Genomic DNA, 15,247 nt, shown 5'->3' with positions numbered 1-15,247 from the left:
CATTTGTATTTTTTTGACTTTTAAATTATCTTTTAAATTGACAAACATCATATGTGTAATTCGTGGCACAATTCAAACGGGATCGAAAGATAATCTTTCTCTCCCCATTGACTTCAATGCATACTTTTTCCGAAATAAGGCCCCATGGAGGTCCCCCGGAAACAATTTAGCATTAAAAAAGGATGCTAAAGACAAGGATTTACACCACATTTTAATTTAACTATATAAATAACCTTAAAAGAAGAAAAGCTATTTCTCTGCCAAGTTTTTGCAGTTTAGGCAGGAATGTTTTCCTGTCCCTGTTTGTGTAAGATTATGCAATGTCTTTAGTGTCTGTTGATTGTTATTCACCTGCATAAAGACTGCAGATGTAAATAAGCCATTTGCTAAAATCTGGCATTTAATCCCCTCTTCTCTTTTCTGAGATTAAAGTATTTGTATGCATGGTCCTTGTTTAAATACATTGATTAAGGCAAACCCACATTTACATTACAGGCTATTGAAATGGTGGCCAGACGTGAAAGTGATTGCATGGAAATTACAAAGCTAACATCCATATGATAATTCCCACCCTAACAATGGTCGAAGCGACACCCTTCAGTCGGTTGAAAGCAAAGAAAAGCAAATGGTAGACATGTGAATCAAAGGTGTGAAGAAGCCTGTGAGCCGAGGAAGAAACTGGTTACATACAACTGAAAAGATACTTAAATTATACATTTCCACGATAAATACAAGCTTAAGAGATGTTGATGAACTGTTGAATATCAGGAGATTTTAAGGTAGTTGCTAACTAACTCATGGCAAACATTAGCTGCCTTTAGCTTAGCGACAGCCATGTGACCTCTGTAGCCTAACGTTATCTTTTTTACTTCTGCTGATTGCATTTACTTTTAAAAAAACATAAAAGTGGTGTTAATATGTGGAGATTATCCTACTGAACAAAACGTGTAAGCAGAGAAGGGAAGTAACTAAGTATATTTACTCAAGTACTGTATTTAGGTACAATTGTGAGGCACTTGTACTGTACATTGTATGCTACTGTGTACTTCTACTCCTCTACAGTTCAGAGGTACATGGTGTACTTTTACTCCACTACATGTATTTATACCTTTAGTTACTTTACAGATGTGGATGAATGATGTGAAATATAATCAAGTGTTAAATCAGACTTTAGTTCCACCTGGAGTAAATTCACAAGCTACCCTGCAGTATACAAAGTCATTCAAACTAGCTGCACCTTTACCAGCTTTGAGAACACTTTCATGATCAATCATTATAAAACATATCATATATATTATTCTGAAATGGACCAATCTGCACAATGACTACTTTTACTGTCGCTACTTTAACTATATTTTGATGATAATACTTTTATACTTTTACTTAAGTAACATTTTGAATGCAGGAGTTTTACTGTAACAGAGTATTCCTACACTCTGATACTTCTACTTTTACTGAAGTACAACATCTGAGTACTTCTACTTTTACTCAAGTACAAGATCTGAGTACTTCTACTTTTACTCAAGTACAAGATCTGAGTACTTCTCCTTTTACTCAAGTACAAAACCTTAGTACTTCTTCCACCTCTGCTATTAATCATATACAAATATCTGTTCAAAGGTTTCCAAACATTAGAAGCATGATTTAATTAAAAATAATCACACCACTTCACAAAGACAGATTTATACCATCATTCATTTTAATGCACATCTGCAAACATGTAAAAACATATATACACGTCTCATCACTGTATACAAATACATACGTTATAAAATGTGCTTACAAATGGGAAACATGCAAATAACGGACATAAGACAAAGCACACACACACAACACACACACACACACAACACACACACACACACACACACACACACACACACACACACACACACACACACACACACACACACACACACACACACACACACACACACACACACACACACACACACACACACACACACACACACACACACACACACACACACACACACACACACACACACACACACACACACACACACACACACACACACACACACACACACACACACACACACACACACACACACAAAAATAAATACATCCTAATAATTGCCATCAATTAGTAATGGTCTCTTGAAAATACCCCCCCCAAAAAAGATGAATGCAAATGCCTAATGTCTTAGTTTCGGTGTTAGAAAGCTTGCTCTTCTTGTAACTGAAGGGAATATTCTGGATATTTCTAAGTTGCTGGATGTAGAGTAGATCTCCAAATTCATCTTTACACACAAGACATGTGAAAGTCCTGCAGAAATGTCAAGTAGCAATCGCTGCAAAATAACTTTTTTATAATCATAATCAAATTTGCACTCCTCTCTGACATGTCTGTGTCACTGTGGTTTTAGAGCTAGAGGTCATATAAGAGATATTATGTAGCTTTTCTAGAATCTTCTAGAATCAGAGGGATGAAACCCCTCTTTAATGGTCACACATGCAGAGCACACAGCACACAGTGAAATGTGTTCTCTGCATTTAACCCAGGAGTCCGGGGAGTCCGGTGCCTTGCTCAAGGGCACCACGGCAGGGCCCAGGAGGTGAACTGGGACCTCTCCAAGTAGCAGTCCACACTCCATATTTAGGTCTGGTCGGGGACTTGAACCGGCGACCCTACGGCTCACAGTCCAACCCCCTACTGACTGAGCGACTACTTTTATGTGTTTAATCCAAATGAAAACCTGACAATGATATCAAACACTCTTTTCAGTTATAATGAAAGAGCACTTATGGCTTATTAACACCATGTGAAAGTGCTGTATTGTTCCATATTGTTGAAATTAAACAGAGCCTCACACACACAACCCTCAACCACATTACAAAAACATTTAATAGTGTGTTTAATAGTAACATTTGATCTTCGGTCGAGGAGAAACAAAGAAGAGATTGTAATGTCCCGTCTACGGAGTGCTTATATAGATTATTTAAATGGTACGTTACAGAAATGAAGCTCAGCTCAAGTTCTTTCAGGAAAACTGGGTAGGCCTATATATACATTCAATCCACAGCTGCATATAATCAGCTCATCACAGGCGTCTCTTTAACCCACGTTTCAAACTCAAGGCCCGGGGGCCAAATCAGGCCCTTGGTGGATTTAATTTCGGCCCGCAGGATAATTTCTAATTACTATTAGATCTGGCCCGCCGGTATATTGCACGCACACCTTCACTCCATCCTGAGGGTTTCCTCAGCTCAGAGCCTGACCCCAAACATTGATGAACTTGCACCCAAGATGAGATGCCAAGTATCTGGCTTGAGCTAGCATCACAGAGCAGCACACTGAGTTTACATGGATGTTTCCTTCTGCACTTTTTCTCTCACGACAACAGGGCATGTTTGGTTTTCTCTTTGAGGGAAATAGTTTTTTTTAAGCTGTTGTTGGCCTGTGGAGAAATGTAATGATAAGAAATGACTCTGGACAAGCTACAGATAGAGCCATAAGAAATGAATGCAACTGATTATTTAATGTTTAATGTTGTTTTTATAGGCAATCATTTAAGCTTTGTTAGTTTCAGGTTTAATATGTGCAATAAGTTCATTTCAATAAGTCTTGCAATAAACATTGAACCAGTCCGGCCCTCGACTAGTACCCATTTTTTAATTTTGGCCCACTGTGTATTTGAGTTTGACACCCCTGCTTTAACCTATTACATTTCACCTCATTCTCCAGCAGCCAATCACTGTGCTGCAGCCAAACTTTAAAATGGTTCTCCTCTCTCCTGCAGTCAGCTGTGATTTCAGGTGTTCATGCTGCCGCCCGCCTCCTCCCCATCCTCCTCCTTTCATCACATCCAGTGCCAGGAGAGCTAATCCAAATACCTCATCACACCTCCTCCCCATTCACCTCCTCATCAAATCCAGATCTTCAGCATCATCACCAGTGTCTAGACCCCGGGGGGTTCCCTATATGCTCACGGCTGCATTTCCCCCTTTAGATATACGATTCAGGATCGGGGTCTAATCGCCAAAGACTTAACATTTATCATATGACATGTGTCAATAAATGTTCTTTAAACTAAATGAAGTCTGATTGAAATACTTGAGTCGCTCTTGAAATTATATCCGTTTCCACTTTCGCCATGCACATATAAAAAAAATGCAGTATGTACAAAATGAAATGACACTGATTGAGCAACCATTTCCATTTCACCCTTACTCATGTTAATATTTGAAAGCATTTCATCACAACGTACGTCTCTTCAGTATGAATTAAATGCTTAATTGAGTCACCTTCATCACGATGGCAAGGCTGGATATTTTACAATATGTTTGCAGATACACATTTCCATTCAAATGTTAAGCTTGATATACTCAATCCATGATCAGATAGTATGTGCAGAACACAAGATGAAACTATAAAAGAGATTTAAACCACCACGCTGTGTTTCTGTTCACACTGAACACCATCAGACTGCATTGTGCTAGGATATAAACTCCATGTTAACAAAGCAACTTGTTAAGAAAGGTTCATATTAATCATCAAGTGAAGACGGTTTTAACATCTTCTCTGTTCTATTAAAGGTCTTCGAAGATATTCTCCAGTCTGCAGTCACATGCTATGCTAGCTGCTTGTAGCTGATGTAATGCTAACTGTTAGCAGCAGGGGCGGACTGGGAGTAAAAATCAGCCCGGGACTCTCGACCGGTCCACTTCGGTACCGCTAGTAACTTGTCAACGGGGGGAGGGGTGCTAGTGACTTATCCGACCGGCCCACCTCGGTACCGCAAGTTAATACCGCTAGTAAATTGTCAACGGAGGGGTGCTAGTGACTTATCCGACCGGCCCACATCGTCCGACCGCCCCACTTCAGTACCGGGCCGGCCCATCGGGATTCGTCTCGAACGTCCCGATGGCTAGTCCGCCACTGGCAGCTACCATAACGATTTGATATATGTCAAATGTGTGTTTTGTAAAGTAATGGGTTAACTGAACACAAGTTAGCCTTTAATACAGAAGACATATACTTATGCTAGTTGTATTGACACAATGCAAGCATGTGGTGTTTTCAGGTGTTTATCATTTAATAATGCACACAGGCTTTACAATTATTAGAAAATAATGTTTATTATTGCAAAGGGAAAATAGAATAATGTAGCTTTAGTCTTCTCACGTGCAAGAGTGAAGTGTTTTATGCAACCGACCACATTTTATGGTGTTTGTTGGCCACAAAATATGTCTTACTTTCCCTTCTACACTAAATTAAAGTTTGATATTAGGTTTTAAATCTCTTTTTTCTGTTGCTGACCGGATAACTCCTCACCACAGGGGATTAAAGCCGTTACTCATGGGCAGCATGGCATTGAGGTCAGAATGCTAATCTTCTCTTTTCAGATTTAAATCGGAGTTTTTTGTTGATTCAACACTTCTTTTAGGCACAAGTCTTCTTTGAGGTCTCTCAACACATCGACTCCTTGGGTAATTATAGGAAAACATGGTTATGTTTCTCAAGTAATGTAAAAAGTATAACTGTGGTATCAGTATTGCACTGTGTTCAATATATAGAATAAATGGTTGTAATGCTTTATTACAATACTAATCCTCGTAAACCCAGGTTTGTAAATCATGTTCAGTGTGAAGCAGCGCCACAGATGAAACCCTCTAATGGTCACACATGCAGAGCACACAGCACACACAGTGACATTTGTTCTCTGCTTTTAACCCATCCTAGTACCAGGAGTCTAGTACTAAGAGCAGTGGGCAGCTATTGTACAGCACCCGGGGAGCAATGGGAGTGAGAGGGGAAGGGGGCTGTCTGGTGCCTTGCTCAAGGGCACCACGGCAGGGCAGGAGGTGAACTGGGACCTCTACAAGTAGCAGTCCACACTCCATATTTTAGGTCTGGTCGGGGACTTGAACCGGCGACCCTACGGCTCACAGTCCAAGCCCCTACTGACTGAGCCCCTACTGCCCTTCTCTATAAATAATGTGATTTTACAAGGAAATGCATCACATGACATTCCCAATGGAACAAAAGGCATTGTTTTTAGACATAACACTGAAGGAATAATGGGTTTTAAGGAGATTACTAATGAAGTATTTACCAGGCCAGGCCCATCACTTCAGATTTATTTTACCCTGAAAGAAATGAACACAGAAACACCATCTCCTGTTTTCACATAATTACACAGAGAAGGCTGTTGCTTACAATAAAAACGAAATAAAAAAAACACATCCCTCAAAGAACAAACATGCACTTTTGCTCGGTGAAACTTCTGCGTGGGGAACTCCTGGATGAGGTGTTCAACATTCGGTTTTCAAAACTGGATCTGTAGTGTAACGGAGCTCCTGTCCCTCAGATTCAGTTCAGTAAAAGCATCGTGATCTGAAGAGGGTCCATGGCTGTGATTGGAGGAGGAACACCTGCTTTTTTTCTTCCCATAATGCATCAGGAAGCAGGTGGCATCTCCTCCTCACTTCAGGAAAAAAATTCAGCTTGTCCCTTAAATGTTTTCACAGCAGTCCCCCACTGACCAATCATAAGACATCAAGGTAAAAAAAAAAAAAAACAGAATGCTGGGTTTCCCGTCTGTACGAACCCATCATAAGTCCTCCAACAACACGTTTGACACGACAATGATTCGTAATGTTCGAACTCTCACCTTCCACGTTAGAAAACAGGTTAGGAAGTATCCCGCAGATCTTTGGCCTTAATCAGGATGGTGTTGACGTCTGAGATGGGGTAATCCTGGGGAAACATCAGTGAAAATCAAGAGTGAATCCAGTTCTGAAACATCGTGTCTGATTATGAAGCTTTGGGGTTTTTACGCTTCACGGTGATTTATAAAAAGCCTCACCTGCAGGAGTCTCATGTTCACCGTGAAGTCTCCGGCCAGTAAATTATCTCTGATGAGTCTGTGGTGGCAGGGATGGCAAAAGGACACACATCCTTTACTCAAGTAGAAGTACAGATACTCGTGTTTAAACATTGAAATAAGTGCAGAGAGCATGGAGAGGAGGCTCACATTAACATGGCGCAGCAGACCAGGATGAGGAGGTGGAATCTGTCCTGGTCGGAGAACAACGTGTCCCAGATCCGGATGACGTCGGGCAGGAGGAACTCCTGAGAGAGCAGCAAGGTCAACCAGCGGAAAGTGAAGTACTGCGGTTTGATGTTCTGCTCCTCCTGGGGGGGGGCAGAGAGGGCAAAAGTACACACATCCTTTACTCAAGTAGAAGTACAGTTACTGGTGTTTAAAAATACTCTGGTAAAAGTAGAAGTACTGACTAAACTTCTTTACTCAAGTCAAAGTAAAGAGGGCTTTGAAATGTACTTCAGTAAAAAGTACCCATAACTAGCAGCTGTTTTAAAGAGTACCTGACCTCCCTTTATATTAATAGAACAATAATGTCATTGTTAGCTAATGAATGTTTCCATGCTGAACAACGGCAACATGACAACGTTTTCATTGGTCCCTCTTCTTTAGAGAAGACCAGGAAATGATGGATACACGGATCGTGTTCAAATCAATAGGCACGCAATGACTCTAAATAATAATGATCACGCCACCAAACACACATTCAAACTAAAGGAACCAGCCTGTTTGGGAAATGTGAGAAGTAGAAAGTACAGGTATTTGGGTTCAACATGTAAGAAGTAGAAAGTACAGGTATTTGGGTTCAACATGTAAGAAGTAGAAAGTACAGGTATTTGGGTTCAACATGTAAGAAGTAGAAAGGACAGGTATTTGGGTTCAACATGTAAGAAGTAGAAAGTACAGGTATTTGTGTTCAACATGTAAGAAGTAGAAAGTACAGGTATTTGTGTTCAACATGTAAGAAGTAGAAAGTACAGGTATTTGGGTTCAACATGTAAGAAGTAGAAAGTACAGGTATTTGTGTTCAAAATGTAAGAAGTCAAAGTAAAAAGTCGTCAGAAAAATAAGTAGTGGAGTAAAGTACTGATACCAGAAACATGTACTTAAGTACAGTAACAAAGTATTTGTACTCCACTACTTCAACCCACAGAGAGAACGTTCTTATGTTCAGGAGCAGAAAAGGAGCAGGAAGTAGGAATGTTTACCAGCTTGAGGTAGAGCTCCAGGTCTCTCTCTCGCAGCATGGAGTACACGCTCTCCATCTTGTACGTGATGCCGCACTGAGAGTCGTCGAGGCTCTTGATGAAGTTGTCTCTGTTCTCTGACATCAGGTTGGTGAAGCAGAAGAACGTATCTGCTTCAGCGTGCTCTGAGAAATAAAGAGTACAGGACTCACAAAGGGCTCATGTTTACTTTCTACAAACAAACACTGCGACACCACTGCTGTGCAATAACACTTATGTGCATTATGTACCGAGTTAAAATGATTATTATTACTGCCTGCCTTCTTAGTATGACAATATTAATACTGTAACAAGAATCTGTATTTAACTCTGTGCAATATATAATTGTATCTCTGTTATCTAGCTTCTACCACGCTACATAAGTGTATTATATCTCCCGGTTAACATCAATACCGGCAATCTACTTATTTATCTAAATAGTTATCACCGCAATAAACCGTATTTAATTTTGTCTTAATGTACATTATTTAATTTCATATTCTGTTCTTGTACATATCATATTCTATTTACATGTATATAGACTATTTTGCATTTTGTATATATGTTGCATTGTTGGAGGAGCTCAGGTCAGAAGAATTTCATTGCCATTTCTACACTTTAGCTTTGTGCACATGACAATAAAACATTTGAATTTGAATTGAATGGTGAGATGTTACCGACCTTTCCACTGGCTGTTGGGGTCCGTGGCGAAGGTGTAGTAGATCGGCCCAACGACCTCATTCATGCCTTGCACGTAGGCGATGCCCGGGTTGAGTTTGGCGTAGATGAAGAGGATTCTCTCCACCACCTCCCAGTGAGCCTCACTCCCGCTGGGCAGCACCTCGTACTCGTTAGAGGGGTAAAGGTTCAAGGACTTCCCTGGAGAGCTGACCTGAGGAACACAGAGAGGTTACAGAGAGGGCTGAGTGGAGTACACACATCCTTTACTCAAGTAGAAGTACAGATACTCGTGTTTAAAAATACTCTGGTGAAAGTAGAAGTACTGACTAAACTTCTTTACTCAAGTAAAAGTAAAGAGGGCTTTGAAATGTACTTCAGTAAAAAGTACCCATAACTAGCAGCTGTTTTAAAGAGTACCTGACCTCCCTTTATATTAATAGAACAATAATGTCATTGTTAGCTAATGAATGTTTCCATGCTGAACAACGGCAACATGACAACGTTTTCATTGGTCCCTCTTCTTTAGAGAAGACCAGGAAATGATGGATACACGGATCGTGTTCAAATCAATAGGCACACAATGACTCTAAATAATAATGATCACGCCACCAAACACACATTCAAACTTAAAGGTAGGGTAGGTAAGAATGGAGAAACCAGCTCGAGTGCGCTAGAATTTGAAAGTACACAACCGAAAAAAATCTGCCCCTTCCTTCAGACTTCCTTACAGAGCCCCTCCTCCAACACACACGAACACGCACATGACCAATGAGGGCACGAGATAAGTTTGTGCACAGATGGAAGGCTGACAGGCAGGTAGGCCATCCAGTTATTTTAGCCGGGCCGGCTAAGATGATTGGTCGTGCTTTTTACAGTACTACGGCTTCCACAGATGATATTTTTTTATGCATTTATTGTATTCATTGCTATCGGGATGTTAAGAGCATTCCATGGAATATAACAAAAAGTGTTTCTGAAGTGAATTACCTACCCCACCTTTAAAGGAAAAGGAAATGTGAAGCTACTCGGACAGATACAGAAAACCTCCATCAGTGCTGCCGTTCCTCTCTCTCACAACAACACAAATGTTGCTGTATGGTTTGTGGCATTAAAAGTAAAATAGATCATAGAATCTGTGATCTAATATATATTTAACCGGCAATAGTTTGAACATTTAGATTAAAGCTGAAGACTTTGAATTCATGGTTTCACTTTGTGGTTAATGTCCTTTCTACTGTAGATATGTATACATACACTTGCTGCTGTTTTTAGTTTTTATTTATATAGCTTTTTCCACCTTTATAGAAGTTAATGCCAGAACAGCTCGCTGCTGTGAATGAAATAATTTCCCTACTCTGTTCATTTGACACACACACACACACTTACGTTGGTGACTCCACTGCGGTTTCTGTTAACGGTCTGTGATTTCAGCGTGGTTTGTTCCACTCGTCTCCGCAGCGTCTCGTAATCGTTCTGAGGGTCCAGGATCAGCTGGCAGGGGTACTGAGTGGGCCGCTGGAAGAACGCCATGTCTGGGTACAGCCGCCTGAAAACAACCACCCGTCAGCTCTCATCTACTTCTCAAGATTTCAAGATTCAAGGCTTTTTATTGTCATGTGTACATAGCTACAGTGTAGATATGTCAATGAAAATCTGAGGCCACAGGCTCCTCCCACAGTGCAACACAATAACACAGATACAATAGAATAGCCCAAGTGAAGGAGTTCAAGTATCTCGGGGTCTTGTTCTCGAGTGAGGGAACAATGGAGCGTGAGATGCGCCGGAGAATCGGAGCAGCGGGAGCGGTACTGCAGTCGCTTTACCGTTGTGACGAAAAGAGAGCTGAGCCAGAAGGCAAAGCTCTCTGTCTACCGGGCCATCTTCGTTCCTACCCTCACCTATGGTCATGAAGGATGGGTCATGACCGAAAGAACGAGATCGCGGATACAAGCGGCCGAGATGGGTTTTCTCCGCAGGGTGGCTGGCGTCTCCCTTAGGGATAAGGTGAGAGGTTCAGTCATCCGGAAGGGACTCGGAGTTGAACCGCTCCTCCTTCGCGTCTCAAGGAGCCAGTTGAGGTGGTTCGGGTACCTAGTAAGGATGCCACCTGGGCGCCTCCCTAGGGAGGTGTTCCAGGCACGTCCAGCTGGGAGGAGACCAAGGGGTAGACCTAGGACCAGGTGGAGGGGTTATATCTCTGCTCTGGCCTGGGAGCGCCTTGGGACCCCCCAGTCAGAGCTGGTTGATGAGGGGAAGGGAACGTTTGGGGCTCTCTGCTGGAACTGATACCTCCGTGACCCGACCACGGATAAGAGGGAGAAGATGGATGGATGGATGGACAATAGAATAGAAATAGAGCAAGTGCATACTCTACCTGTTAGTGTACTAATGACAATGACGTCACAACATATCAACTATCTTAACAGATCTTCAACAACCTTTTTTTATTTAAGCCGTACCTCACATCCTTGTCAATTTGGAGCAGAATTTCATTGTCTTTGAAGTAGTTGTTCCACCTGCTGTCTGGGTTCGGATTTAGCGGCTGAAAAAACAAAATACACACATGTGAGGAAAAGGCAAGATGAGCAGTTTCATCCATTCATTTAACTATTTATTTATAGCGGTTCCTCATCATTTGATTGTCAGTGTGATACTGAAATGTGTCAATATTCTTTCCCTTGCCTAAATCTAACCAAGGATTGCATGTGAATGGACATTTCAAGCTGTGGTAGACATGGGACTGTAAGCAATAGAAAGGTGATTTAGTTCTTTAATAAACAGATCTAAAAACAAGCTTTTCCCTCTGTCATTACGGGGTACTTCAGTGGCCAATAATGACAATTTACTTCATTTAAAATTCCCTCTGCAAGACAATAAAGTGTTCCAAAAGTAAAAGGGTGGGAATACATCACATAGCTTCTGTAAGTTATACAGATATGTTTGAGATCTATGAGAGCTGTGTGTATTTTTCTGATTTGGCCTGATGTGTGTGTGTGTGTGTGTGTGTGTGTGTGTGTGTGTGTGTGTGTGTGTGTGTGTGTGTGTGTGTGTGTGTGTGTGTGTGTGTGTGTGTGTGTGTGAGAGAGTCTGGGAGAGAACTTCTAAACAATACTTAGGCAAACAGCTGATCAGACTCTGGGATCTGTTAGCAGAGACATGCTGCTAGACAGACGATACACATAAATAATAATCACTTCCTTTACAGTAAACTCCAAAACAAAAGCCAAAGCCAACAAAGACAGTAGAGTCTTGTGCGGTTTGGTTTCTACGACAGTGTGAGTCTTCATACATACACCTTCACACTGTCTTGTGCAGACACCATGTTTAGTTCCTAGTGGACATAGGCAGATGTCAAAATGAAATTCACTAATACACGTAAAGTACAAGTTAATCTTTATACGTCAGGCCACACTGCCTCTTTAAAGCTAATCTATTAACATTCTCCTGCATACATTGCCTGTTTGTTTTGCTTACTTACTTATGACCAAAGTGCACTCCACACAGCATGGCTTTATTGAATCAGGCCTCATTTCAGTTTAACACTGCAGTGAAAAAAGGAAAAAACGCCAAGTAGGCAGAGTGGACTCACATGGTCTTCCATCGTCACATCTTCTCTGGAAAGACCCATGTTGGCTTTGGCGATGCCAGGCTGGATGATCATCTCTCTTAGGAACTGGGTGTACACCTCCCTACGAGAGACGCAGCACAACATGGCATGAAGTGGTTAAAAGAACACACACACACACACACACACACACACACACACACACACACACACACACACACACACACACACACACACACACACACACACACACACACACACACACACACACACACACACACACACACACACACACACACACACACCACACACACACACACACACACACACACACACACACACACACACAACACCACACACACACACACACACACACACACACACACACACACACACACACACACACACACACACACACACACACACACACACACACACACACACACACACACACACACACACACACACACACACACACACACACACACACACACACACACACACACACACACACACACACACACACACACACACACACACAAACACACACCACACAACTTGCCTCTGCTTTTTGAGGAAAGACTCCCATAATGTTTGATCGAGAGGTAGATAGTTGAGAAGGATCTGAAAGGAGAGCAAAACAGTCACACTCAGAATATTCTGTGAAACCATTTAGCCAAATCCTTCACAGTCTTATGGAAATATAAGATTTGCCACCCAGACCATGTAACTAGTTGCTGTATTTTGCCTGGGATATTTGTTGCATCATCCTAAATCCTGCAACTTTAACAGCTTTAGAGTTTAAGGAACATGCTTTCAGTCAATTTCATTACAACCTTTTCAATTATTTAGTGCACAATTTGTAGTGTCATGGCGGTGCTAGTACCCAAATCTACAGAGTCGCTAAAACAATGAGAGGTTAATCATAAGAACACTGAAGTTCTTCCATGTGGTGCACAACCTTTTACTTACTTTCCAACAAAGGGCTCGTATGCCTCCTTCAAACGGGATTCCTGGGTTGAATAGAGAAAAGGATGGTCAAATACAGAACAATGAAATACTCAGATAAATAAACATTAAGATGTTAAAGTTACCGCTGAAGCACAGCTCCCTCAGCGTCTCCAGATTGATGTTCTCTTCACTCAACGCTACTTTGAATTCCTGTATTCTGAAATGAGACAGGAGGTGAGAACCAGTTTAATATCTGATGTATGCTGAGTACTACAATGTCAACGTACGATACATTAACAGAAATGAATTTATTTATTACATTATTATATACAGCTTTGAGAACACTTTAATGATCAATCATTATAAAACATATCATATATATTATTCTGAAATGGACCAATCTGCACAATGACTACTTTTACTGTCGCGACTTTCACTATATTTTGATGATAATACTTTTCTACTTTTACTTGAGGAACATTTTGAATGCAGGACTTTTACTGTAACAGAGTATTCCTACACTCTGGTACTTCTACTTTTACTCAAGTACAAGATCTGAGTACTTCTACTTTTACTCAAGTACAACATCTGAGTACTTCTACTTTTACTCAAGTGCAAGATCTGAGTACTTCTACTTTAACTCAAGTACAAGATCTGAGTACTTCTACTTTTACTCAAATACAAGATCTGAGTACTTCTAGTTTTACTCAAGTACAAGATCTGAGTACTTCTACTTTTACTCAAGTACAAAGTCTGAGTACTTCTACACTTCTGTCTGTTTTCCACCTTGTCAGATAATGGAGCTAGCTGGATATGCTAACTAACTGTTAGCCTTAAGGAAGTACGGTGTGTCAGCTGATGTGCTAACAGGGAGCTAGCCTACCTAGCTACATGAAACGATGAAGTTGCAGTGTTTGTTACCGTTATCTTTGTATCTTGACATTACATTTAGATCACATGAGGATTCACACAAGTATTATCTTTGCATGTATTGCCCTAAACTTGTCTTTTGTCTGATTAGCTGAGCTGCTGCTAGCTAAACAGTGAAGTTATTGTCAGTTAGCAGTTAGGATGCTAGTGGATACAATAAATGATGTAGCAGCAGTTTGTGAATGTCATGCACATGCACATCATGCTAAAACACACCTTTAGATGTGTCCTACCTGTTTTTGTACGCAGTAGTCATGACTAAGCAGGCGGTGGTGTATTACTTTAACTGTTTCCAAATGAAGAATTGTCCAGAGGGAAGTCCTCCTCTCACTTCCGTCTTCACAACAACACTGTGGTCCTGTGACACATCCAGTGACAGCGTGGGCGGTTCTACTGTTCAACATATATTTAACTTATCCTATCCTTCCTAAAGCCAAAGAAGTGACATGTAATGTGTTACTACTCATGTACCTTCATTACCAGTGATAATTATACCACAATACCACTTTACCTCAGCCAGAACGCAGACTCTATGCATTACATTAATGCACACAATGTACAACAATATCTTTTTTTTTTTTTTAAATGATTATTTATTATTACTGCCAATTTTTATTCCATATTTTATTCCTTCTTATTCCATTCCATTGGAATGTAAATACTGTTATATTTTACTAGTGGAGCCTCGCAGCGGCGAAACCGTGCCGCGCTACACTAATTGCGCCGCATAAGCGCATAGGTGCGCCGCATTTTCGGCTCAGTTGAGGCTCCTCTCCCCTCCGCAAGATGAGGCCCCCTCCGCGAGGTGAGGCCCTCCATGGGTGAGGCCCCACGCAGTCTGCATGATCGGCCTGTAGGGAGGGACGACCCTGCATATCATGATAAAATACGATGTTATGTTCATGTATATTTAAATACTTTATATAAGTGTTACTATGCAGTTCCTAATTTCAACACAAGATGGCCCCGTGACAATGTAATTCAATAGACCAAGATAGTACCACAGACAAGCAAAGATCATTTCCTGTCTCCTGTGAGCTCAG

General features: G+C 41.1%; 1 protein-coding gene across 2 annotated transcripts; it reads right to left on the bottom strand.

Moving 5' to 3' along the window:
- Window positions 1–6,070: 6,070 nt before the first annotated feature.
- On the bottom strand, window positions 6,071–14,565 carry tbc1d13 (TBC1 domain family, member 13). Of its 2 annotated transcripts, XM_034125762.1 has the most exons (13): window positions 14,438–14,565; window positions 13,418–13,491; window positions 13,296–13,336; window positions 12,886–12,947; window positions 12,348–12,447; window positions 11,218–11,300; window positions 10,145–10,304; window positions 8,759–8,969; window positions 8,060–8,223; window positions 7,002–7,162; window positions 6,834–6,891; window positions 6,639–6,724; window positions 6,071–6,452 (listed from the first exon to the last, which is right to left on the bottom strand). In XM_034125762.1, the coding sequence occupies exons 1-12, from the start codon at window positions 14,458–14,460 to the stop codon at window positions 6,659–6,661; spliced, it is 1,203 nt and encodes a 400-aa protein (XP_033981653.1). In that variant the 5' UTR covers window positions 14,461–14,565; the 3' UTR covers window positions 6,071–6,452; window positions 6,639–6,658. The 2 variants fall into 2 exon arrangements, with proteins under 2 accessions (XP_033981653.1, XP_033981651.1); XM_034125760.1 differs by having other exon boundaries at window positions 6,071–6,724.
- Between the last annotated feature and the right edge of the window lie 682 nt (window positions 14,566–15,247).

Source organism: Trematomus bernacchii, unplaced genomic scaffold (genome assembly GCF_902827165.1).
Source record: "Trematomus bernacchii unplaced genomic scaffold, fTreBer1.1, whole genome shotgun sequence".
Lineage (NCBI taxonomy): Eukaryota > Metazoa > Chordata > Actinopteri > Perciformes > Nototheniidae > Trematomus > Trematomus bernacchii.
Note: the sequence above shows the minus strand (reverse complement) of the source record. Positions and strands in the feature narration are given on the sequence as shown.